Raw genomic sequence first — 26758 nt, forward strand, 5'->3', positions numbered from 1 at the left:
ACCGTTCCCGGCCAAAGACAACTCTTTTAAACGGTTCCCTCGCTGCTCACGTGTCTATTTCTGCTTCTGCAGATCACCCCTTGGAGGCGCCAGAGAAGCTCATTCAGGACCGCTTCCGGAAGCTGGGCCGCTTTCCTGAGGCCTTCAGTTCCATCCACTACAAGGGCACGCGGACTTATAACCCCCCCACAGACTTCTCGGGGCTCCGGCGGGCTCTGGAGCAGCTGTTGGAGAACAACACCACCCGTTCCCCCCGGCACCCAGGGGTAGTTTTCAAAGCCCTGAAGGTCAGTTGGCTTCTGCCCTGGACTGTTCCTGGGGTACCCATGGATGGTGAGAAACACTCTGTTGGTGCTGGTGGTTGGAAATCTGGGCTGGAAAGAAGTTATGAGAAGAGGAAGTGCAGGATGGAGTGTGCACCTGTCGATGCTTCATCTTGCTAGGCACATGCATACAGAGGCATCTGGAGGGACAGAGAGTGTCTGGTCCTCATCCAGGAGAAAACTGGGGTTTTGGGGAATAAGTGAAATCCTTTTCGGGTGATTCGACCAGCCCTGGTGAGGTGGCCCATGTTGGTGCTTACTTAACCTGGGCAGCCTTTTTGCTTTGCTTTAAATTGACTCACTTTGTTATCTTAATCAATTTGAATTATTCAAGAAGAAGCTTTTTGGGGTTTTTTGTTGTTGTTTTTTTTTGTTTTTGTTTTTGTTTTGAGTTGGAGTCTCACTCTGTTGCCCAGACTGGAGTGCAGTGGCCGCTCCTGGCCACTGCAGCCTCGCTTGCTGGGCTCCGGCGATCCTTCCGCCTCAGCCTTCCGAGTAGCCGGAATTACAGGCATGCGCTGCCACGCCCGGCTGATCTTTTGATTTATTGTAGAGATGAGGTCTCACTGCCTAGGCGGGTCTCGAACCCGTGGGCTCAGGCAATCCCACTCACCTCAGCCTCCCAAAGGTGTGGGATTACAGGCTGAACCACCGAGCCCGGCTGAAGCTTTTTGTTATCACTATAATTGAAAAACTGATGTCACAGGTATAAAATTGCCAAGACAGAACACAAAAACAGGCACATGACATGGATGATTACTGCTTATTACATACCAAAGTTCATAGTACTCTATCTTGATAGTTCATTTAATCCTTACACCTGCTCTGTGAGGTAAGTACTGTTACCATCATCATTTTACAGATGAGGAGACTGACCACAAAGGAAAACCACTGGTTTTGTGTAGATACTGAGTGATAGTAGGCATAACCACTGGCTGCTGTACCCCAGAGCTCCCTCTCATAGCCAGGCGGGCTCTACTGCCTCTCAGCAAGGACAGTGACACGTTATTTCTTAGCCAGAGACTCTTGCTCATGGCAGATTCTGAGACTTTATTTAAAAAGGAGATTAATAGGTATTCAGGAGACATAAAGATATATGATGACCTACACAGACTGTCTCCTTAGCAGAGTCTGAAATTTTGAAAAAGAATGAGAAAGGAAGTGATTTCTGCTGTGGAGTTTGATATCTGCTATCACCTATACTCCTGGGCTACCTTTTGTGAGACTCCCCTTGTGGGAATCTCATCTCTGAGCATCAGATCGTTTGTTCCCCGAAATGGGGAAGGTTATTTTCCTCTTGAATCTCAGCTGCATAACCTGTCTGAGCCTTCAATAATTATACTCTTGTCCTTTATCAGACAGCATCTTAGGGCTCTGAAGTACTGGGTGGGATGAGTTCACTGTACTGGGTATTACTGTCTCACTCAGACAGTGGCACCACTGCTGAACCACCCACATTGTCACAGCCATCAACAGCAAGGCATTGCTGAATAGTAGCAATGGGGAGATACAGACTAGGACTGAAAACTAGGACTTGGGATATTACTGATTAGTGAAAATTGCCATTTTAGAATTGCCCACGGGCCTGGCACAGTGGCTCGTGCCTGCAATCCCAGCACTTTGGGAAGCTAAGGCAGGAGGATTGCTTGAACCTGGGAGTTCAAGGCCAGCCTAGTTTATTTGTTCATTCATTCATTCAACAAATAAATGAATGTACTTATGTGTCAGGTGGAGTTTGAGGTGCTAGAAATGCACTAGTGAATAAAATAGACAAAATAATCTGCCCTTGTAGTACTACTTCTTCAGACCTTCTCCCTTATCTGTAAAATAAGAGTCATATCAGAATGTTCCTGACCAAATTGAGGTGGAGATTAAATAAGAACATAAGCAATGTAGTACTTGGTTTATAGTAAATGTTCAGTAAATGTTGATTGTGAACAATATTAAGGATAAACTGTAAAGATGACTATATTTGGATGATTCATGAAATGCATACTTCTAATTAGAACCTGAAGTTGGAGTGTCCTTAGATGTATTAGCTAATCATATCCTTGTGGTGGCAGAGGTAGTCAGAGTGGAAGGTAACACCTAAGTAATGCAGATGTCCTCAAAGGTGGCCAAAACTGGGCTATGGCATGCAAAGTCTGTATCCCATTGCCATTAATTACAAGGCACATCAGCCAGGGCTGGATTATGGCAGATCCTTTGTTTCCGGAAGCCAACCCAGGGTAATGTTTACAACACCATCAGGGATGTGGAGTGCAGTAAGCAGATGCGGGTACCCAGGGATCCCATGTGAATGTTGCATGTCCTGCCTTGGGTCAGTCTGCTAGGCACTGAGAAAAACGAAGGTGGTAAGATGTTGGAAACTGTGACAACAGTGGGCCTGGCCAGCTTGAATTTGGTGACTCTCAGTCGCTGGTGTTCCTACACTCATCTGGACCTGGTGTCTTCCTTCTCCAAAGCGGGAGACTGTGTTGTCCTGAGGTGTGGCACCCCTCCTCTCACCAGTGAGGACGTCATGTGGTGAAGCTCTGACCTGGGTTCTCCCCAGAGAAAGGTGCTGTTCTTGCAGTTTACCTGAATCCTTGAAAAAATGGTTTTGCCCTTTTTTTGCTTTATTTTTTGTTTTTATCCTCTTTCTTTAAGTTGGAGGTGGTTAATTCTCTGATTATCACTCTGAAGTCTTCATGAAGCAAATTGACCAGTTTTAGTATAGTTAAAATGGACTCTAGCTAAAGGATGTGCAGTTCACAGCGGTGTGTCATGATAACTGTCCTTTGTTTACTTTTTCTTTTTTTTTTTTTTGAGTTGGAGTCTCACTCTGTCGCCCAGACTGGAGTGCAGTGGCCGCTCCCGGCCACCGCAGCCTCGACCTGCTGGGCTCCAGTGATCCTTTTGCCTCAGCCTTCGGAGTAGCCGGAATTACAGGCATGGGCTACCATGCCCGGGTGAGTTTTTGTTTTATTGTAGAGATGAGATCTCGCTGCCCAGGCGGGTCTTGAACCCGCGGGCTCAGGCAATCCACTCACCTCAGCCTCCCAAAGGCGTGGGATTATAGGCTGAGCCACCGAGCCCGGCTTTGTTTACTTTTTCATTTTGTTTTATGTTGTATTTGTTTTTATAAGTAATCTTGAGTCCTTTCTGGGATGAGAGAGTTGGAGTGAGTATTAACAGGTAGTTAATGTCAGAATCATTTGTTTGTCTTCTCATTTCTCCCATTTATCTCTTTCTCTCCTTGATAGTCCCTTTTTTTTTAGTCAAAGTTTTACTGTGTTGCCCAGGCTGGAGTGCAGTGGCATGATACAATGATCACAGCTCATGGCAGCCTTGGCCTCCTGGGCTCAGGCGATCCTTCTATCTCAGCCTCCTGAGTAGCTGAGACTATAGGTGCATGCCACCATGCTCAGCTAATTTTTTTTTTTTTTGTAGAGACCAAGTGTCACTGTGTTGGTCTTGAACTGCTGCGCTCAAGTAATGTGCCCTCCTTGACTTCCCAAAGTGCTAGGATTACAGGCGTGAGTCACCAAAGCCTGGCTCTCTTTGATATTCTTTATAGAATTTAGTTTCTCACTAACTTGCTGAGTAAACACTGTGAGAAGGCAGCCAGGGACTTATTTATTTATTTGTTTATTTTAATGTTTATTTATTTATTTATTTTAGATTAGAAACGGTTTCTTTCCCTGTTGCCCAGGCTGGTCTTGAACTCCTGGGCTCAAGCATTCCTACTGACTTGGCTTCCCAAAGTGCTGGCATTATAGACACGAGCCTCTGTGTCTGGCCGTTGTTATTTATTTTTTGTTTTGAGACAAGGTTTTATTCTGTTGCCCAGGCTGGAGTGCATTGGCATGATCACGGCACACTACAGCCTTAAATTCCTGGGCTCAAGTGATTCTCCTGCCTTAGCCTCCTGAGTAACTGGGACTATAGGCACATACCACCGTGTCTGGCTATTTTTTTATTTTCTGTAGAGACAAGGTCCCACTGTGCTGCCCAGGCTGGTTTTGAGCTTTTTGGGCTCAAGCAATCCTCCTGCCTCAGCCTCCCGAGTAGCAGGGACCACAGGCCTATGCCACCATGCCCGGTCAATTTTTCTTTTTTTTTTTTGAGTTGGAGTCTCACTCTGTCACCCAGACTGGAGTGCAGTGGCCGCTTCCGGCCACTGCAGCCTTGAACTGCTGGGCTCTAGCGATCCTTCCGCCTCAGCCTTCCAAGTAGCTGGAACTACAGGTACGCGCAACCACGCTCGGCTAATTTTTGATTTATTGTAGAGTTGAGGTCTCGCCAAGTTGCCCAGGCGGGTCTCGAACCCGTGGGCTCAGGCAGTCCACTCACCTCGGCCTCCCAAAGCGCGGGATTACAGGCTGAGCCACTGAGCCCGGCTGGCCAATTTTTCTTTCTTTCTTTCTTTCTTTTTTGTAGAGTCAAAGTCTTGCTTTGTTACCCAGGCTGGTCTCACTCACACTCCTGGAATTTGATGATTTTTTGGTTGTTGGTGTCCCCTACATTTCACTTGGACATCAAATGATGCTCCTGCCTCAGCCTCCCAAAATGCTGGGATTGTAGGCATGAGCCACCACTTGGGACATGTTTTAATATGATTCATCTGATTCTTTGCTACTTACTTGACAAAGAGAAGTGGGGTCATGTTGTATATATATGCAGTCATATATCATAGTTTTTAAAGGGGATATTGAAGCCTAGCATCTTTTTGTACCACTAAGTAGCCTTTGAAAACTTGATTCTTTTTTTTTTTTTGAGTTGGAGTCTCACTCTGTCGCCCAGACTGGAGCGCAGTGGCCACTCCTGGCCACCGCAACCTCGACCTGCTGGACTCCAGCAATCCTTCGGCCTCAGCCTTCCAAGTAGCTGGAATTACAGGCACGCGCTACCACACCTAGCTAATTTTTTATTTTTTGTAGAGATGAGGTCTCACCAAGTTGCCCAGGCGGGTCTCGAACCTGTGGGCTCAGGCAATCCACTCACCTCAGCCTCCCAAGGCACAGGATTACAGGCTGAGCCACCGAGCCCGGCTGAAAACTTGAATCTTAAATAGATTTAATTGGTATGACGATCATTTTTTACATTCAACATTCTGCTCTTATTTTAGTAGTGGTTTCCATGTATATAAAGCTATTTGTCTACGCTTTACCTGTTTCCTTACTACTCCCACTGCCACTACTGGCCAGCCTTTTTGAAGTGCTTACTGTATACTGTGCACTGCCACGTGCACTTCACGTGCGTCATTAATTCATCTAATTGTGATGCCTACTCTGAGATGAGGAAACTGAGGCACACCGAGATGAATTAATTAGCTTGAGATGACTCATCCAGTAAGTGGTGTAGAATTTGAACCAGGTAGTCTGCCTCTCAGGAGCTTTTAACCCTATACTGTACTCCTTCTCAGTAATTGTTCCACTTCTAAAAGGTCAGAGGATGTGACTCTGTTTTAAATGTTCCTGATATGTATTGCCAGGTTAGAAAGGGCATTTCTTTAAGTTGTATTGGAGTATTTGGTTATTTTTATTTTTAAAAACGATGTCTAGAAATTACAAAAGCAATGCATGTTCAGATATTTAAAGTAGTACAGAAACGTATGCGACATGAGCGAAGCCACCCTGTGCGCTCTATAGAGATAACCATTGTTAGTACTTTCTTGCATAAGCCCCTAGAAATTTACAGTGCTACACAAGTGCATGCATAAGTATATGTTCATAATGTATATATTTTTCTTCCTGAATAAATGGGATCATTGAGAAGTTAAATCTTTTCTTTTTAAATTTTGAGTCAGGGTCTGACTGTGTTGTCCAGGCTGTAGTGCAGTGGCATGATCACGGCTCACCCTCACCACAACCTCTACCTCCTGGGCTCAAGGGATCCTTCCGGAAGCCTCAGCCTTGGGTGTAGCTGGAACTACATGCATGCAGTACCACATCCCACTAATTTTTTTTTTCTGTAGAGATGAGGACTCGCTATGTTGCTTAGGCTAGTCTTAAACTCCTGGCCTCAAGTGATCCTTCCGCTTTAACCTCCCAAAGTGTTGAAAGTATAGACTTGAAGCCAGGTGCAGTGGCTCACACCTATAATCCCAGCACTTTGGGAAACTGAGGTGAGAGGATTGCCTGACTCCACGGGTTCGAGACCAACCTGGCCTACTTGGCGAGACCTTATCTCTACAATTAAAAAAAAAAAATTAGCCGGGCGTGGTAGCTCATGCCTGTAATTTCAGCTGCTTGGAAGGCTGAGGCAGGAGAATTACCTGAGCCCAGTGGGTTGAGGCTGCGGTGGCCATGAGCGTGCCACTGCACTCCAGACTGGGTGACAGAATGAGACTTCAACTAAAAAAAAAAAAAATAGTTATAGGCTTGAGCCACCGTGCCCAGCCTCCTTTTCTCCTTCATGTCTTCTTCTAACTTTGCAGATAACTTTTGTTAGTAGTTTATTGTATATACTTTTAGAAATTTTCAATGCTGTACTGTGTGTATATTTTTATATATACTTCCTTCATAAATGAGATCATAGTATTCACACCACTCTACAATTTTTTTTTTTACTTTTTTCATCTTGGTTATCTTTTTGCATTAGTACATAATACACGCCTCATTCCTTTAAATACTGTTAGTGTACTTCTAAAAAGTTATTAGCCTTTTTTTCTTTGAGTTGGAGTCTTACTCTGTCACACAGGCTGGTGTCGAACCCGTGGGCTCAGGCAGTCCTCTCACCTCAACCTCCCAAAGTGCTGGGATTACAGGCGTGAGCCACCGCATCTGGCCATTAGCCGTGTTTTATCGATGAGTTTCCACCTGACTGATGCATCATTGCTGGCTTGAAAGAGTCTCCAAGTACTGCTTTTATGTTTATTATTGACCAGGAAATGTGGATTTGGAACTGGATTAGTGGGAAAGGGTGAAGAGTTTGGAGTATGCCTGTGTGTAAGAGAGAGAGCTGCAGCCACTTTCTGTCCTGCTGATACCTTGCCCTTCTGTGCCTGGGTTTGGGTCCTACTCCTGCTGGCAGGGTCACTTTCCGTGCCAGGCCCCAGCCCCTCTTCCCTTTTAAAGATGGTGTCTGCTCTCTTGCCCAGGGTGAAGTATGGTAGTGCAATCATAGCTCACTGCAGCTTTAAACTCCTGGCCTCAAGTGATCCTCTTGCCTTGGTCTCCCATGGGCTGGAATTACAAGTGTGAGCCACTGCACCTGGCTCCTGGTCCCTTCCACTAGCTAGGTTATTTCCCACTTCTTGACCATTTACTCCTCTGTGTGGGATTCTCAGTAGCAATAGGCCAGATACCATAAGCAGAGCATACCCTCCTCACCAAGCAGGCCAATCTGTTTCAAGGAAAGAGATGCTAGGTCCCTCCCTATGGAACAGGGAGGCTAATATTCAGTTTTGTTGGGGGGTAACCTTCAGTACAGAAGAATGTCCATTTTGAATCAGGAAATTCACTGCTAGTCCTTGATGACTGGGACTGGCCCTGCAGATACAATAGAAAGAGCCACCTGTTGTCTTGGCAACTGGCTTTCAGGATCGTCTGGTCTCCTGGTAACCCTTTGCAGACTGGCCTCCGTGCTTTCCCTGGAGGGCCCTTCCCTGCCTTTCTCCTCCAGCTTTGAGACCTCAGGAGGAGGAGAGCCCAAGGAACCATGGAATGATGTGAGGTTTGACATTTTTGAACCAGCTCTGAGTTTATGGATGAGGTGGTGGGTGAAGATCTGGAAAGGAAAAATCAGGCTGTAGAGAAAGAAAGACAAGTTGTTCCCCACCCTTGTATCTACAACACACAAGCATTGGATCTTTTTTTTAGTTACTGTTACATTCCCACTCTTGGTTTTTGTCTGTCCTCCTGAAGCTTGTCCGGAACTGACTTATGACTTGTATATGGCCTGTAGAGAAGTGAGGTACATAGTCTCTCCCAGCGAGGAAGATGATGGCTGGGCAGCATCTGATGTGAGGGTGCTGGCTTATCTGGGAGTTCTGCTCCTTCTGATGTCATAAGAAGGCACTGCTGCCTTAGATAGCATAGGCCCCCAGTTAATGTATGCAATGTGGGAAGTCAGGCTGCGGGCCCTTTCAGACCAAGCCTTGAGATACATAAAAATGAAGAATTTTCTTTTTTTTCTTTTAAGTCAGAGTCTCACTGTCGCCCAGGCTGGAGTGCAGTGGCAGGCTCATGGCCACCACAGCTTTGACCTACTGGGCTCAGGTGATCCTTCTGCCTCAGCCTTTCAAGTAGCTGGAACTACAGGCACATGCCACCTTGTGGAGACGAGGTCTTGCCATGTTGTCCAGGCTGGTCTCAAACCCATGGATTCTGGCAATCCTTTCGTCTCCACCTCCCAAGGTGCTGGGATTGTAGGTGTGAGCCACCGCCAAAGAACTTGGCCCCGCCAAAGGACTTTCAGGGAAGTGAACCGCCATGTAGGTTGGGACAGAAAGAATCTTGTGCTGCCACTGTAATTGGATTCCAGCTTTCTATTTACTGGGGGTTGGCATCCCTGGAATTCAACCCAGCTGTTATATTCATGCTAATTTGATGTTATTTGTCCCTAGGAAAGCCAGTAGGTTAGCCTTTCAGTTACCTGCTGGAAAGAAAACATGCTGAGGCTAAGACTTACTGCTCTTTGTTTCCCTCTACCTTCTGGGTGGCTTCTCTTTCACTTTCTTAGGTACTTGAGCATCCTTTTGCATGTTAGCCATGAAGGCCAGTGAGTCACCATGGGAAGGAGGTTCTCAACCCTGCATTGCCTGGACCAGGTAGTGAGAGTGTTTAGCGAAGAAAATAAGGTCATTCCTGGCATTAAGAACATTGAGATGATATTAATTATAGCGGCTGACATTTGAAAGCTCAGTCTATGCCAAGTGTTCTACACAGGTCACCTCCTGTGATCCTCACGGTGTTACCTATTGAGCGAGGTATTGCTGGCATTCCTTTTTTTTTTTTTGAAGTTGGAGTCTCACTCTGTCACCCAGACTGGAGTGCAGTGGCTGCTTCCGGCCACTGCAACCTAGACCTGCTGGGCTCCGGCGATCCTCCCGCTTCAGCCTTCCAAGTAGCTGGAACTACAGGTGCTCACTACCACACCCAGCTAATTTTTTATTTATTGTAAAGATGAGGTCTCTCCAACTTGCCCAGGCAGGTCTTGAACTTGTGGGCTCAGGCGATCCACTCACCTCAGCCTCCCAAAGCGCAGGATTACAGGCTGAGCCACCGAGCCCGGCTGGCATTCTCATTTTATAGATAAGAAAATTGAGGCACAGTGTGCGCAAAACTGCCAAATATATGCTGAAATGAGTTGGGGGATCCTCATGTTTTATTTATGCAGATTTTCCATTGAGTTTCATGCTATATCCTTGTTTTTTGCTTTTTTTTTTTTAAGTTGGGTAATCTCACTTTGTTGCCCAAGCTGGAGTGCAGTGGTATGATTATGGCTCCACAGCCTCAACCTCCTGTACTCAGGCAATCCTTCCACCTCAGCTGAGTAGCTGGGACTACAGGCGCCACTACACCTGGCTAATTTCTGAATTTTTTGTAGAGATGATGTCTCTCTGTGTTTCCTAGGCTGTTCTCGAACTCCTGGGCTCAAGTGATTTTCCTGCCTTGGCCTCCCAAAGTGCTGGGATTATATGCGTGAGCCACCATGCCAGGCCTCCTATTTATTTGTATAAAAGTAACTTCCTCTCTAATCTCTCAGTAAGTTGATGTGTTAGGAATTTAATGCTCTGTTTTCCCACCAAGTATCCCTAGAGTGCCATGCATATACTTGTTTGAGAGTTATCAGTAATTTGACCAGTTAGGGAGTAGTCAGCCTTAAATTTGAGAGGGCTGGTGGACATGGGATGCAGCCCAGGGCAAGACCAGGACCAGGAGAGGAGGGTAGGGGTGTGTGGGGGTATGATCAGTGTTGGACACTTTGTTCCATAGGTTCTAGGGAAGTTCCTGTTAGGGTGTTTGCCGGAATTTGGAGCAGGATGCAAAGATAGGAAACTTCTCTCACAGTGTTTGTCTTCTAGTTTGAAAGGAGAAATACACACCACAGGTCCATGGCTTTGTGCCCTGCCTCATTACTCAGTGTCTGGTTCAGAGAATGTAGAGAATAGTGTGCTTGGGAAGGCTTCATTGGAAGAGGTGAGACCAGAATATCCCTGAAGGCAGGCTGGATTTAGAAGGAGGAATGGCCGGCTACTCATCGCTTCTCATTCATATGTGTATATTTATTTGTGCTCACTCTCTGCAGAATTACCCCCAAGGACAGGACATACACGTGTTAGGATTTGCCAACCTGTTTCTTTGTTGGTCTGAGTCAGGGTTGTCCATGGTCTTCCGTTGCCGACAGATGTGCCCTGACGCCTGTGTCTTTACTGGCAGGATCTGAGCATGAATGCCCTTGACCACTGCTCTGACCTGACTCTGCCTTACTTCCTAAAGGAAGTAGCATCTTGTCCTTTGGTTTTGGAGACTTTCCCCTCTCCTTCCCCCTCGAAAGGTGCCCGGCTTCCTTGTGTGGAGAGACTGATGGTTAGAGGCTTGGAGAAGCATATTCTGAGTGACTTTCAAAGCCTGGAAAGCCAGTTTCTGTGATCAAGCTGAAGAACACTGTTTTTTTTTTTTGAGTTGGAGTCTCACTTTGTTGCCCAGGCTGGAGTACTGTGGCACACTCATGGCCACTCCAGCGTCAACCTGCTGGGCTCTGACAATCCTTCTGCCTTAGCCTTCCAAGTAGCCAGAACTACAGGCATGCGCTACCACACCCGGCTAATTTTTGATTTATTGTAGAGATGAAGTCTTGCCAGGTTGGCCAGGCTGGTCTTGAACCCGCGGGCTCAGGCGATCCACTTGTGTCGGCCTCCCAAAGTACTGGCATTACAGGCTAAGCCACCGAGCCTGGCCAACACTTTCAATATAAAGTAATGAGTGGGAACAAGACTAGAAAAAGAAGCTACTTTCAACAGAGAAATTTCAGTGTTTCACAAATACTGTATCTTTTGTCCTGGCATTTATTCCGGCCATTTGCTGTCTTTTAGGTTGGTAGGGTTGATGGTGACTCCCACGCCCTATAATAACCCTTCCTTGATTTCTGACTGCTGACATTTCTCCTGCATTGAGATTGTTTTGTGGGCCTAGTAAAGTCCAAGTGAGTGCCTGCAGTTAGGGCTGGGATCGAAGCCCAGGAAACATAAGTTCATTTCTGGGCTCTGCCCTGACTCAGGAGCCAGCTCGAATCTTGGTTTCTTTGTCCCGACTTCATAAAAGGGAGTGAACATTAGTCAGCATTTGTGATGGTCTTGAACAGAAGCCTGCGTGTGCAAGGTGTGTGTTACCTCCCAGGCAGTTAGCAGAGACAGTGATTTTGCTTACTCAGCCTCCTGGGAAATGTGCAGCTCTTGAGGTTTTCTGTGAGGATTGGCCAGTTGGGTCAAAAAGGTCATGGGGAAGGAGCAGACATTATTGGGTCTTTGGCTGTGGTGCTTGTAGGACATAGGCCAGCAGGGAGGGCATCTTAGAAAGGTAGGCCGTGGAGGGGCTGTGCATGGGTGCTCCCTAGTGCCAGCGTGTGTCGCCTCCCTTATCACAGGCTCTGAGCGACCGGTTCAGTGGGGAGATCCCCGACGACCAGATGGCACACAGCTCCTTCTTCCCGGATGAGTACTTCACCTGCTCCTCCCTGTGCCTCAGCTGCGGGTAAGTGAGGCCAACTGCTTCTGCCTTGGGGATCGAACTTTGGAAGGGTGCATGCACATATCCTCGGGGCTTGCTGAATTATGGGCTGTGATTTAAGTCATCTGGGGTGAGACCCGGGAGGCTGCATGTCCAAGTTCCCACAAGATCCTCGTGGTCTGGAGCCACAATTTGAGGCTTTGAGAATATGAGTTTGTGAAGAGTTCCCTGTGAATTCCAATCTGGGATGGATGTGAAATGGACTAACTTCTGGCTTAGGCAGATTTTATGGCAGAAAACTTTGAGTTGCTTGCCTTTCTGAGTTTCTTCTACCAGGGCTTTCAGTAATTTATTCATTTCCGTTTATTGAGCTAATATTGGAGGCTCTCCCTACTCCTCCTCAAAGTGCTGTGTCTAGGAGACTCTTTTCACTATGAAGGCAAGAAGAGCACATTAGAATTTTTCCAGGGAGCTTTTGAAATTACCAAGGCCTGAGCTCACCTCTGGGGAGCCTCATGTAATAATTGTAAGTGGGGGCCTCTGCCTGGGTGATTTAAAGGGCCTTCAGAGGACCCGCTGTGCAGCCCGAGTTGAGAGCATTGAGCTGACCGGAACGTTTCACACCCAGGTCTGTGCGGGTCACCATGAGATTCTGTTAAAGTGCTGATTTGGAATCAGCAGGTGTGGGTGAGGCCCAAGATTCTGCATCCCTGATGGGGCTGATGGTGCCTGCCATGTGGGTCTGTGAACCCACTGTGTTGTGGAGGGTTAGAGCAGTGACTCCCAGACTTCAGCATGCACCTGAAAAGCCTGAGTCAGGTTGCTAGGTCTGAGAATTTGCATTTTTAGTGAATTTCCAGGTGATGCTGATATTGCTCATTCGGACACTTTGAAGATGGCTGGAATCGTTTGAGCTCTTGATAGCTGTTCTGTCATGGCCTGGTGACACGTATGATGCTCTTCAGGGGTCTAGGTAAAGGGTGTCCAGGTGCAGTTGTAGTCTCCATGTCCTTCAGACAGTCTTCCCACCCCCTGGATTGTCTTGGCTCCTGTCAGGTCTACTGCCTGCATCTCTTCCCTTCCCTCCTGCAGGAGGAGACCCAAGCCTGCTTCAGTTGGGATGGCATTTTTGCTGTGAGCCCTGTGGGCCACCTGCTGCATGCTGGCCCTCCTCTGACCTGGCATGTGGACTCTGTAGTCTGGGATGGGGACACGGAGGCCTATCTTGGAGAGTTCAACTTGGAAGGAGTTGGGGAGCTGCCAGTGGATTTTTGTTGTCCTTTCTGTTTGCCCTGAGCCTGGTGTGAGGGACTGAGGACTGTTGGTTGGATCATTGCTTTTCCGTTCTGAGTCTCATCAGATTTCCAGAACTTTCCTCTCATCGTGGTGAAATTCTATAACTCTGATCTCTATTGTGCACTATCAGGATCGCAGGGCTCACTGTGGAAGGCCTTCTTGTTCCATGTAAGCCTGCCCGTAACACGTTGCTAAACGTTTGGGGCTGGATTTTGTTTTACTTGGTGTCTGTTCTGGCTGAACTTTCCATTTCATCCTGCTGGGGTTTTTGAGTTTTTTGAGAGCCATTCAGGTTTCATCTCTGGTCGTGTTGGTATCTTCTCCTCCATGCCTGCTGAGGGACAGGCAGTTTTTTCCAAGAAGAGATTCCTTTTCCTCTGGGTCCTCATGCAAGGGTGACAGTTGCCCTGCCTCTGCAGTGCTGTTGATTGCAAGAGTGACAGGTGTGTGGGTGTCCGGGATGAGCACTCAGATAGTGGGTGCTCATCGTGCGAGGCCCAGTTAGTGACCAAGATCTGGGCTTGACCTGTGCCTGGCCCAGGGCCACAATGCTCTGCTGAATAACTAGTAGCAGTGGCCGTCAGCCATGCCATCACCATTCTTTGGGCTTCTCTCAGGGTTGGGTGTAAGAACAGCATGAATCACGGGAAGGAAGGAGTGCCTCATGAAGCCAAGAGCCGCTGCAGCTACTCCCACCAGTACGACAACCGTGTCTATACCTGCAAGGTAAGTCCCGAGCAGCCCCCATCCCCACTGCTGCCGCGTGCGCCTTTAGGCAAGACTGCCTTGGGGCTGCCTTTGGCTACACTCTAAATATCTTTGGAACATCTTTCCAGCTCTGCCCTAAATGACTCACATGTCTTCATTGGTGGGGTCCCCCTTCACTCATACTTTAAGCTCAGGTCTCCCCATTTTGTTGACTGTGTGTGTAAGGGTCACTTAAATCAGCCATTTATTCCTCCTAAGCACATACTTGCTCTCAGGAAACTAGTTTTGATTGATTTTTCCATGACAGGTGTGTGATTTGGGACTTAGTGTTTGGGCTTGGATGGATGTGCACCCAGGCATGTAGGCACTGGTGTCTATAGGGAGTGAGCCTCCTCCTGAGTGCTGAGGCAGGTCTGTACCCCTCAGCTGGCTGTGTGGGAGTCATGCTGGGCAGGCCGGTGGAGGCATGGGGTCTGGTGCTCAGAATGAGCTGGGCTGCTCTGTTCCAGGCCTGCTACGAGAGGGGCAAGGAAGTCAGCGTCGTGCCCAAGACATCTGCTTCCACTGACTCTCCCTGGATGGGTCTTGCCAAGTATGCCTGGTCCGGGTGAGTTTCTGTAACATGACTCTTGGGTTCTGGTATTGCTACCCGGGTGCCTGGCATGACAGTGCATGTCTCTGCCTCTTGCCAGGTACGTGATTGAGTGTCCCAACTGTGGTGTGGTCTACCGCAGCCGGCAGTACTGGTTTGGGAACCAGGATCCCGTGGATACAGTGGTGCGGACGGAGATTGTGCATGTGTGGCCGGGAGTAAGAGCTGTTTCATTTGTTTTTCTCTTTTCTGGGATCTTTTGGTTACTTGGGTATGTTGGAAGGGGTCTTGTTTAGAACCCAGACTCACTGTGAGTGCCAGCATAGTGGTGGGGTCAGCGGCCGCCCCGGGGAGCTTTTCTCCTTTAGACCCTTAATCGCTTTTATTTCTTCTTGCATAAGTGTTAGAAGCACAGCTTTAAATACAATGAACTGAAATATAATCTGTATATCTTCTTTGGCAAATAAAACTTAATTTTTTATTCTCATTCATTTTCTGTATGTATAGGTTTTGTAGATGCAATTACAATATACATGCTATCTTCCTGAAACATAATTTTATTTTGTCTTATTTCTACATTACTTCCATTTTTCATGACTCCCATCTGTGGTCACAGTGTAATGTTCTGTCCAGTGGTGTAGCTGGAGTCACCATCCCTTCTTTCTGGACATTCATGTTGTTTATGAGATTTTTACTATCAAAGAAAAGGCTGTAGTGACTGTCTTCATGTACGAAAGCTATTTCTTTCTTTCTTTTCGAGACAGGGTCTTATTGTCACCCAGGCTGGAGTGCAGCTTCAACCTCCTGGCTTCAAGTAATCCTTCTGTCTCAGCCTCCTGAGTAGCTGGGACTACAGGTGCATGCCACCATGCCAGCTAATTTTTTTAAAATTTCAAATTTTTTATAGAGACAGGGTCTCCTAGACTTTGCCTCCTAGACTGATCTCAAATTCCTGGGCTCAAGTGATCCTCCTGCCTCAGCCTCCCAAAGTGCTGAGATTACAGGTGTGAGTCACTGTGCCAGGCCTGTTTTGTTGTTTTAGGAAATTTTCTTGAAGCTTATTCTAAGAAGTAGGATTACTGTAGACTCTTACTGGTTTTAGGTTTGACTTTTGAATTCAGGATGTTGGAAAAGCACACCTGTCTGTGAGGCAGTAATGTGCAGCTTTTATTCTGTGGCAAATCATAGTTCACACTTCCAACTGCCCATGAGTCACAACAAATCCAACATCGTTTCCCCATATGGAAAAGGCAAGTAGTTTTCTCTAAGGGACTTCTTTTATTCTGTTCCTGTCTTTGCTGGGCAGTTCGGCCTGGAAATCCTTCCTTCATACCCACTGTGGTGCTTTCCTTGATCCTACATGTCCCATCAAACTGGATAGTTCCTTAAAGTGAGAAAGTATAGTGGAGATTTGGTTTATATTCCAGGAACACAGTACTATGGGAGTTTACTTAGGCTGTGTTTCTCGTAGTCCTTGGGATTAGGAGAACACAGGCACTTCCCCATCTGTTTGCTCACTCATTCATTCACTCATTCATTCATATTTCAGCATGTGTTGTTGAGTACTTTATGCCTAGAATTAAGCTTGTTACTTTACAAAAATGAAAAAGATAAGTTGTTCTTCTCAGAGAACTCACAGCTGAATAGGAAGTCATATACATAAATAGATGTTGCACAACACAGAGAGATAGGATTCCTGGAGATGTACGGTATTAGAGAAACTGAGAGGAAGTGCTCCAAACCGAGCCTGGTGGGGGGACTTCCTGAGGAGGTGTGATATCCTGTATCTTATGGGCAGAGTGGGTCCTAAATTGAACAGCCACGTGTGAGGTCTCAGGGTCACCCAGAATAGAATAAAGCAGAGAGAATTCTGCTGTCTCCATGCCCCCCTGCCAGGGACTTCATGGTTCTGAGTTGGCTACGGTGAGTGTGCTCACCAGAGACCCTCACCCCGCTCCTTGCTCTCTTCTCCGGGTGTGATGGGGGCCTGTGCTTTCACTGCAGACTGATGGGTTTCTCAAGGACAACAACAATGCTGCGCAGCGCTTGCTGGACGGGATGAACTTCATGGCACAATCAGTATCCGAGCTTAGCCTTGGGCCCACCAAGGCCGTGACCTCCTGGCTTACTGACCAGATCGCTCCTGCCTACTGGAGGCCCAACTCGCAGATTCTGGTATGGTGTGTAGGAGCCCAACGTGCCCCAGTGGAGCTGGCTCTGGGGGAGGGGAGGGCAGATTCACCTCATTCCCACTGCTATCCTTGTCATTCTGCATGCTTTCCTTGTGGTGGGTTTTCTGTTCTGCCTGTGAGGGCCAGTTGAGATTGCTTGGGTTTCTGAGGTCTGGGGAAAGGAGCCCCTTTTGGGGTCATGCTGGATCCATCAAGCTCTCCAGCATCCCTGCTAGGTAGCCCCAGCTTCAACCCAAATGCTCCATGATAGGAAACCCACTCCTTGCTAGGCCTCTTTCTACTCCCAGATAACTTCTGTCACTAGAAAGCTTTTGTCTGTAGTGAGCTCAAGCTGCTCTCCCTTAGTTTCTGTTTGTTCCCTGGATCCTGCTGACCTTCTCAGCTAGTGGGTGCACACCTCACCTCCTCTCTGTTTTGTTGGGGTGAAACAGAGCTGCAGCAAGTGTGCGACGTCCTTTAAAGACAATGACACCAAGCATCACTGCCGGGCCTGCGGGGAGGGCTTCTGCGACAGCTGCTCCTCCAAGACCCGGCCAGTGCCTGAGCGGGGCTGGGGCCCTGCGCCCGTGCGGGTGTGTGACAACTGCTACGAGGCCAGAAACATCCAGCTCGGTGCGTGGGTCTGGGGAGCCACGAGGGTGGAGGGGAGAGTCTGGAAACAGGGTGTTGGGAGCTGGGCACCCACATGCCCCAGCCCATCTGTGACCATAGTACCCGCTGAGAGCATCTCTTCTGGGTATAGCCAGTCACCCCAAACTCTTTGCAGTGCTGTTCCAGGGCACTGGCTGAAGAGGCGATTCTGGGAGGAAATAGACACACAGCCGCAGAATTCTGAAAAGGCTGCAGTGCTTGCCAAAGATGTTGTGACCGAGCTTCTCCTTGGAGGAGGTTCTGGCACACCCCAACAGCCTTTCTACCTTAAAGGTTGTAGAAAAACCCCAAAGGGTTGTAGGTGAAAGGCTGATAGATGTCACCCAGTTTCAGGGTCTGGGCTGACCTGACCCCATCCAGGCCCTTGCGATAGTTGCAGGACAGTGCAGAGGTGCCCTGGGAGAAGCATCCGATTGTCCTGCCCCATCCCAAGTCTTCCATTTGGGAGATATTTAGAGGTGATGGCTTTCCCTTTGTCATTGTATGCAGACGTCACTGAGGTACAGGCTGATGATGAGGGTGGAACCCTGATTGCTCGGAAGGTGGGTGAGGCTGTGCAGAGCACCCTGGGCGCAGTGGTGACAGCCATCGACATACCACTAGGTGAGCCGGCAGTGCTGCTCTGTGTGGTGGATGGGGGATGAGGGGTTTTGGGGTGCCCTGTGCTGTCGCTTTGTCGAGGGCTTGCCAGCGTTGGTTGTGTTGGGCAGCAGAGGACCCATTAGAAATGTACCTCCGCTGCTTTCTCTGAATGTCCTGTTCTGTGCCTGCTCCAAGGCCGTTTTCCTACCCCATATAGTGCCGCAGCAGGGTCTCCCTGAAACGTAAAGCCTGCTGTGAGCGACAAATGCCTTGTGATAGGGATCTGGAGGAGAGTCAGGTCATTATTCTACTCCATGTGACTTTGCCTGGAGTTGCCTGATATTCCAGGGTGGCAGCTGGGCTGGTCTTGCGGGTCTATGCTGACCTCATGTGTGTGCTGTGTGTCTTGGCAGGGACCATTGGAAGGCTGGGTTCTGAGGAGACTTCTCCCTCTACGTACATTCTCCAGGCCTCTCCATGGTTTTTGTAGGGGCTGCTGGTGGCTCAGGGCTCAGAGAGCGAATGTTCCAAGAGACAGGAAGTAGAGGCTGCCAGGCTCTCAGGCCTGGGTCTGCACATGGGCACTCCTGCCGTTGTCTCCAGTCTGCTGTCATCACAGAGCCTGCCTAGATTTCAGGAGGGCAGGAATGTCACAGATGGAAGGCGGGTCAAAGAACAGTGGCCGTCTTTAACCTGCCACCTCAGCCGGTTACTGCTGAAGATTTGAGGTTGCCTTAGCTCTGGATGTGAGGGACCTTGTAGCCAGAATGGGAGGAGGGGGAGAGGAAGAAAACTCCTGTGTGTGGGCATAGGCAGGGTTGGCCAGGCCCGGGGTTCTTTGACCACTGGATGGGTGGTGATGGAAATCACCTGTATGAGATGAAACAATTGTGGCTCACAGAAGGAGCAGGCGAGAGGGGCTTGCTGCTCAGGCCAAGGCTCAGGTTTGAGGGGTGAGGGCTGCCCTTGACACAGATGGCAGAGCATGACCAGAGTGTGGCCATTGCTCACCAGGTGTTCAGAGCACTGGCTATTGAGTCCTGGCCAGAGTGTGGGACAGCTCTTGAAGGCAGATTGTTAAGGATGCATGAACCCCTGAGAGGTTGCAGAACTTCTTGGAATCCTGCGGAACTGGGATTTGAACATCTGGCTCCAGAGCCCAGACTTCTTTTTAGTTCTTCTGTGGTTCTCTGCGTAGCTGCCCGTTGACCACCTGGAGAGCTTTAGAGATAGGTACATATCAAGGAGACAGGCATGGTAGCTCACATCTATAGTTCCAGCTATTTTGAGGCCGAGGCGCAGGATCAAGCCTGTGCTTGAGCCCAGAAGTTCAAGACTAGCCTGGGCGACATGGTGAGGGCCTGTCTTTAAAAAAAAAAAAATCAGTGCCTAGGTCTATGCTCAGAGATTCTGATCTGGGCGGTAAGTGGTGGAAAGGCTGGATATCTGCATTTTTTTTTTTTGAGTTGGAGTCTCACTTTGTCACCCAGACTGGAGTGCAGTGGCACGCTCCCGGCCACCGCAGCCTCGACCTGTTGGACTCTGCCGATCCTTCCGCCTCAGCCTTCCAAGTAGTTGGAACTACAGGCGCCAGCTACAATGCCTGGCTAATTTTCGATTTATTGTAGAGACGAGGTCTCACCAAGTTGCCTGGGTGGGTCTCGAACCTGCGGGCTCAGGCAATCCACTTGCCTTGGCGTCCCAAAGTGCTGAGATTACAGGCTGAGCCACGGAGCCTGGCCTGACATCTGCATTTTAAAAGCCCTGTTGGTGGTTCTGTGTGCAGTTGGCAGTTGGGGTCACCAGCCGGTCAGTGTCTGAGGATGTCTTCCTGCTGGTTGGGATTTGGGGATCTCAAACTTGCTCATGTGTCGGGGTCCCTGTAGACCTCTACAAATGCAGATAGCCCTCTGACTCAGAATCTCATAGGGGCAGGTATCTTTGTAGCCTCTCTAGGTCCTGGTCTTCCTAGAGCTGTCTAGAGGATGGTTTGGTGTGGCTGCTCTGAAGCTCACATGCATGGAAGCGATTGGGCGTGTGTGTGAGGCTATTTGGGAGAGAGTTATCTTTATAAAAAGGCCTACCACTGACTGGGTTTTATGTGTCCTGCCCACTGTTGTGTCCCTGCCCAGGTCTGGTGAAGGATGCAGCCAGGCCAGCGTACTGGGTTCCTGACCATGAGATCCTATACTGTCACAGCTGCCGGAAGGAGTTCAGTGTCAAGCTGTCCAAGCACCACTGCCGGGCCTGCGGACAGGGCTTCTGTGACGAGTGCTCCCACGACCGTCGGGCTGTCCCTTCTCGTGGCTGGGACCACCCTGTCCGAGTCTGCTTCAACTGCAATAAAAAGCCCGGCGACCTTTAACCCCAGCCCCCCTCCGGGTCCTTCACAGCTCCTTAGGTTCTCAGGGTTAGAAACAGTCTCGTCGAGGTAGGCCCTCCTCCCGCTCACCTGCAGTGCTACGTGTCCCCCTCACCTCATCCCTGGGTGGGGTGGGCCTGGTGGTGGGCCCGAAGCCGTGAACTCCACGGGGCCAGCTCATGGCAGAGGGGAAAGAACTGACTCTGACATGTTTATTTCAGCTAACAGTAATGAATACATACATGTGCATACACCTCTCCATATATACATGGACAGGCCTGGTGTGCAGGGCGCCCTGCCAGCTTAGCTGGACACTGGGCATGGCCTGGCCCGCTCTGGGAGTCAGTGGCAATAGCAGCAGGTCTTCCTAAGCCAGCTGAGCCTGAGTCCTAAGCCTCTCTCTGGCCTCAGAGCTCTCCACTCGCCTCTTCCCACTGCACCTCCCAGCTGCCTAAGGGAAGGGAACCTCCTGGCACTTCTTGTTCCAAACTGTCTGAAGGGAACTAGCTGGGTCCTCTGGGAGGTGAAGCCCAGTTTTTGGCTCAAGCCTGTTTCAATTGAGACCACCCGACTTAGTGTGCAGGTCACCGGGGTGGTGGAGGTCAGGTCTTTAGCCCTGAGAAGTCCAAGTGCAGAGGAGAGCAAGGAAGGGGGTTCTGCCAGTACTCCCTGCTCCTGATGCTCTGTCTCCACTGGGCTTTTCCACTCCCTCCAGCTGCCATCCGCTTCTGTGTGTCGCACTAGGACTTTTATCGCTTATTTTAAAGTGTCTTAATTCTTTGTTCCCAGACACACAACCCTTCTAGCTGTTGGAGGGGTGATCGTGAGAAACCTTCCAGGGAAACAGAGCACAGAATGGACTGTTAGTTGTTTTTTAAAAAAGCATATAGACACATTTCAACAGATCATAAAGAAAAAATTCTATCTCTTCGGTCCTTGCGAGAGAAGTCAAATGAACTTGGTTTCTCCTCATGCGCTTGGACGTCCATATCCGTTGACTGGAAAGAGACTGTTGTGCTGAAATCCTGTCATCGTGGTGGGTTTTTTCTTCAGTGGCCAAAAATGAAGAATTACAAGCATAGTTCTTGACTGAACTGTGGGTGGGTGGAGCTTCCCTGGTGCAGGGCAGTTGGTTGTCCTGGCGCAGACATCAGTGTGATGTGGGTCTTGGAGGGTGGTCCTGTTCAGACCTGCCCTGGACCCAGCGATTCTAGAACTATGTATCATCAGCTCGCCCTCATAAAGGAATCTTCCTGCCGAACATGACTGCGTCTCCTCCTTCTAGCTCCGTCATAGATGTCTTGTGGATGGCGGCATTCAGAGTAGATGCTGAGTAAGGGGTGTTTCCAGGATGGTAATATTTTATCCAGAAATACTTCCATTTATTGCTCTGACAAGTAAGAACCTCTAAAAGAAAAGGCATAGCCAAACCATGATCATATAGCATGGGCTTTAATCTCATGACAGCAGACTGTACCCCACTCGTAGATGGTAGCATACCCTGACCAGTTGCTGCTGGCCCAGAACTTGGGCTGTCACGACTGTTCCTTTATTGAGTGGGCTATAGCTGAGGGTCATGGATCTCTATCTGGTGTCTAGGGGTCTCCATCCATTCCCACTCATTCCACTGTGGTCTTGTCCTCATTGCTGTCCCTGACCTACCCATGGTGGGGTGGGAGCTGCAGACAGGTTGGGCTTTGCATGCCTGGCCCCGAATGCTGGCAATTTCCCTGCCTAGGCTCTCGTGTTTCATCTGGTAGCCTTTAGACCATGGTCTGTGGGGGACTGCTTGCTCACAGTGAAGGAGACCGGTGTTACTCCTGATTTGCATTTTCTGGGTTTAAAATGGTCTTGGAGGGTGGTCCTGTTCAGACCTGCCCTGGACCCAGCAATTCTAGAACTATGTATCATCAGCTTGCCCTCATAAAGGAATCTTCCTGCCGAACATGACTGCGTCTCCTCCTTCTAGCTCCGTCATAGCACCTTATTCTACTATTGACCTGTGGAAGCACTGACGAAAACTTGTGTTTTGCCTTTGAAAGTGGCCCTTCCCTCGTCACGTCTCCCCCCGCCTTGTCTGTGACCCGCTGTCACTTCTCTGTGCCACTGGTATGCTGTCGTGGTCCTTCCCTCCTTCCCTCTCATCTTTCTCTCTCCTGCCCCCGTCCCTTTTGCCCTTCTCTTCTCATTTTCTGGGCGAATGGGGAGGGCTTGGGGTGGGGAAGAGGCGAGAAGTGTGGCTGTATTAGACCTGATTGTTGTGCCACCATGCTGGGGCACTTGTATTCACTCAGTGGTCTTCTGTACTCCCTTCCCCACTAGTCAGACCAGTGAAGGACCAGAAGGGTACTAGTGGCAGGTTAATGGGAGTTCTCGTTCTTGTTCTATGCACATCACATTCCAGCCTCAACTAAATATGGGATGAAAACCAGCTAAATGTGGTTGAAAAGAGACTTAAAAAACCTGCTGCGTTGTCACACCTCTACTCTTTAGCTTGATTGGTTTCCTTGAGGCAAACACCGCATAACCAAGCAGCACCCAAGTGTAGAGAACTGGATGTGGCTGTCCTCACACTCTCGGGCCCTCCCCCACCAGGGGTAACTGCTGTCCCAATGCATGGTAACACCATCAGTCTCCCTTCCTTTTTAGGGGGTATTTTTATCACTTTCTGGTTTAAGAGACTTGCTTGTTGGTGGAGAAGGTGAACAACTCTGTGCTGTGACGAGATGTTCCAGTTGTGACTGAGAACCAGGGTCTCTGGAATGGTCGGACCCAATGGGATCCTTCTGCAGCCCTTAGGTTGAACTCTGTTGCTCTGACTTACAGGTGCCTGACCTTATGCTGGGAGCTTTCTGTGGCTGATTCTTATACCTACATTGGAGGCAGGCAGTCGTGATCCTGTTTGATAGGGAAGATGCTGACCTGGAGCATTAGGAAGCCCAGCATTGCCTGGCACCCTCTGGGCTGCCTCTAAGCTCAGGCGCAGATGGCTCCAGGGCAAGGGCTCTGTGCTGCATCATGCTGTAGAGCTGCCCTTGAGTTTCCGTTCCCTGTACAGCCTGTGAATTCCTTTGCATTTCTAGTCAAAGGCATGTGAGAAATCCAAGTGCCTGCTACTGTTGTCTGGTGGGTTTGGCTTTGTGGCTCATAATTTCCTTCGTTTGCAGAGCTCGTGGCAATGAGACCCTCGCTATGAGCACCAGGTAACCTGGCCGGCTGGACCCCTCCACGAGTTGGTCTAGTGACAAGGGAGCTGAGCCTCTGGCTGTTAGGAACATCCTGGTTTCATGGGAGTTCTGCAGCCATGTCGGCATTTTCCATTTCAGAATTGCTGTCTCTGAGGGAGAGGTGAACCACAGTGGCTTGTGCCTTCTTGTCTTGAACAGGATTAGTTGCTGTGTGAAATCAGGGCTGTCTCCTAGCTGTTCAGTTGCACCTGGTGTCATTAACAGACTTGTGAGCTCTGAAGCCCTTGTGGTGGGTGTTATTGGATTAGAGGGTCTGATGAATCAACAGACTTCTGGGCCCATCCTGATGCCCCCATTTGCAGACAGCATGTGCTCTGTGCCCATAGCCCTCCGGCAAGATGCTGACCCTAAGTGATGTCGTCCACTGCTGCCTTGTGCTCCGGTGCCCTGTGTTTGGAGCCCTCTGCAGTATGCTAGCCCTGGGCGATGCCAACTGCCACCTTGTGCTCCTGTGCCCTGTACTTGGAGCCCTCTGCAGGACACTGGCCCTGGGCGATGTCCACTGCCTCCTTGTGCTCCTGTGTCCTATGCTTGGAGCCCTCTGCAGGTCACTGACCCTGGGCAATGTTGTCCACTGCCACTTCATGCTCCTGTGCCCTGTGCTCGGAGCCCTCTGTAGGACACCAGTCCTGGGTGATGTCATCTACTGCTGCCTCGTGCTCCTGTGCCCTGACTTGACCTCACTCCATCTGCGCCTCCAGCCTCATCCCTAGACCCTATGATGTCCCAGATACTATGATTCAGCCACAGCCCAAGTGGGATCTGGTTACCACGTCACTGTGGTGGCATGTGGCCTGTGTGCTGCTGTTCAGCACGTGGCCTCGGCAGAGCATCCTCAGCATCATAGCACCTGCCTTATTCCCAGGAAGTCAGAGGCACAAGTGGGCAGTGAGGGAGCAAAGAGGGAGATGCAGGCATGAGAGGGTCCACGGAGTCCCCAGGCCAGAAGGGATCTGTGGGAGGCAGGCGGCTTGTCCTAAGAAGGAAAAAGGAGGCTGTTGAGCTGGACCCAAGACTGTGAACTTGCAGAGCAAGGGTGAACATCTCTCTTCCACACAAGGTTCCAGTTGGTTCCTGGGCTCCAGGAAGAGTCGTGGGCAGAAGACCCTGCACAAGTGACTTTCCAGAGTCCCAGTGTTGTTTTCAGTAAGTGGGAAGCCTCCTTCATAGGGCTGGAAGGAAGAACGGAAAGGATTGTTCACTCAGTGTTCCAGTGTCTGGTCGCATCGATGCCAAGAAACTCAGCTTTCTGGAGGTTCTTTGGGCTGAGCTTTCAGCAGTGGATTTTCCAGATGAAAGAGTAGACAGAACTTTGAGCCGAGGCCCAGGTCAGGTGCTGTGCGTATGGGACTCAATGGACACTGGGTGTCCTGGAGGCAGAACTGGGAACACAGCGGCAGATGTATGTCACAAAAGGTCGAGGCCCAGGAAGCCAGTGGACACAGGGATTGTCTAGAAAGATCACTCCTGTGGCTGTACAGTGGGTGGGAGCTGGGGCCACACTTAAGTGGGATCAGATCCTCCTGGCAGCATATGTAAGTGGAGAAATGCAAGAAGCAGCAGAGTTAGCCCGAAAGTGTAGTGGAAGATGTAGACCAGGACAGATCTAGGCTGACAGGTAAAGGGGGACTTGGAAAAGGATGCCTCTGTGGACCCTTGTTGGTGGTCACCTAGGAGGCTGCCAGTGCCCTGTGGGGCCAGTGAGTTCTACGGTGTCCACAGCTACGTGGGAGTGTGTGTTCTCTCCATTAAAAGGCTGTAAGCAGCAGGTGCTGGGTCAGTTAGCAAGATAGTGCCGTTGTCACTGTCACCTGGGAATGGGCAGAGTGCCCTATTAGACCTGAAAGTGAGAAATGCTTAATCTTCATGACACCATGTTAAGCAAACAGGCTGGGCATTGTGTAATACACCTATAATCTCAGCACTTTCGGAGGCCAAGGTGGGAGGATCATTTGAGGCCAGGAGTTTTGAGACAAGCCTGGACAACATAGCAAGACCCCGTCTATACAAAAATAAAAAATAGAATAAGTAAACAGACCAAAATGTTTAATCAGCTTTTCGGCCAAGGTGAATCCTTTTCACACACACTGGAGCACGGGTGTAGATGCTGTGACTGCTGACAAGTGTCATGACAGCTCTTTCCTGGCCACCTCTGAGTGGCCTGGAGGCCAAGGCAGAGGCTCAGGTGCTCAAGTTGGCTTTGCCTGTAACCCCTGCCGTGGCCACGGCCATGGCCATGGCCAAGGCATCACTGCAGGTGTTCTGGGTCCTAAAGGCTTTCCGAGAGACCCTGGGATCCAACCTCATCCATGGCCTGGCATGTGGGGTTTCCAAGGTTTCAGGTGGCCCGAGTGTCTGCGTGCTCACGCCTCACAGTGACAAGTGCATGTCCCATTGGCAGGCCCTTGTGCTGAAAAGCAACCTAAGGCTGAGGACAGGAACGGGAGGGTCAGCCTCTGAAATGGACAGGGACCCCACAGGGATGCCTTGTGCTATGTGGTAGTTGAGGACGAGGGCAGAAACTCTGAGGCCATGGATGCTACAAAAGACTTGGTGTGTCTCAGGTGCAAAATATGTTTAAAAAAGAACAAAAGGCAAGGTTTAAATGAGAGGTTCTGAAGGGCTTTGATTGGTGGCCTGTCTAAGCAGGATGGGTGGATCACGCACAGCACAGGTGCTGGAAGTGAGGGTGTGTGGGACAGGCTCACTGCATATGCTGGGAGTGAGGAAGGCATGTGGGGTGAACCCCGTCAGGCTCACTGCATATGCTGGGAGTGAGGAAGGCATGTGGGGTGAACCCCGGCAGAAGTCACCAGTGCTCCCTCACCTGGGGACCATTTTCAGTCAGGGAGGGAGAGTAGGCCAAGTGGTCACTGTGGCCCAGAGCTCTGATGAGGTCAGTGCAGAATGTTGGAGAATGCGCTGTCTGGATGTGCGGCACCAGGAGTCTGAACTGTAGGTCCTGAGACCAAGTCCCTGTGTTGTCTGTGGCTTGAATTTTATGGGGACAAAAGTGTGGATGTTGGGTCATGGCTGAGCATTTACTGTGATTGCTGGTGCCCTTGGCCATGGCACGTCATGAAACTTCATCCAAGACCCTACAGTGGCCTGGCCTCTCAGGAGCCTGTGGGCATATCAGTATGCCCA

General features: G+C 49.5%; 1 protein-coding gene across 4 annotated transcripts in view; it reads left to right on the forward strand.

Moving 5' to 3' along the window:
- The window catches only part of ZFYVE1 (zinc finger FYVE-type containing 1), a 53505-nt gene extending 31881 nt beyond the window's left edge, over window positions 1-21624 (forward strand). The window contains exons 3-11 of one of the 4 annotated variants that reach the window (XM_008069589.1): window positions 73-287; window positions 11898-12004; window positions 13894-14002; window positions 14494-14591; window positions 14677-14794; window positions 16581-16751; window positions 17200-17380; window positions 17909-18022; window positions 20134-21624. In XM_008069589.1, coding sequence (XP_008067780.1) covers window positions 73-287; window positions 11898-12004; window positions 13894-14002; window positions 14494-14591; window positions 14677-14794; window positions 16581-16751; window positions 17200-17380; window positions 17909-18022; window positions 20134-20366 — 1346 coding nt within the window. In that variant the 3' untranslated portion in view covers window positions 20367-21624. Of the gene's footprint in view, window positions 1-72; window positions 288-7865; window positions 7983-11897; window positions 12005-13893; window positions 14003-14493; window positions 14592-14676; window positions 14795-16580; window positions 16752-17199; window positions 17381-17908; window positions 18023-20133 lie in introns of those variants that run through there. The other 3 variants (XM_008069590.1, XM_008069591.2, XM_021718364.1) reach the window with 3 other exon arrangements.
- The last annotated feature ends 5134 nt before the right edge of the window (window positions 21625-26758 follow it).

This window comes from Carlito syrichta, unplaced genomic scaffold (assembly GCF_000164805.1).
Source record: "Carlito syrichta isolate Samal-C Ts95f unplaced genomic scaffold, Tarsius_syrichta-2.0.1 Scaffold312129, whole genome shotgun sequence".
NCBI lineage: Eukaryota > Metazoa > Chordata > Mammalia > Primates > Tarsiidae > Carlito > Carlito syrichta.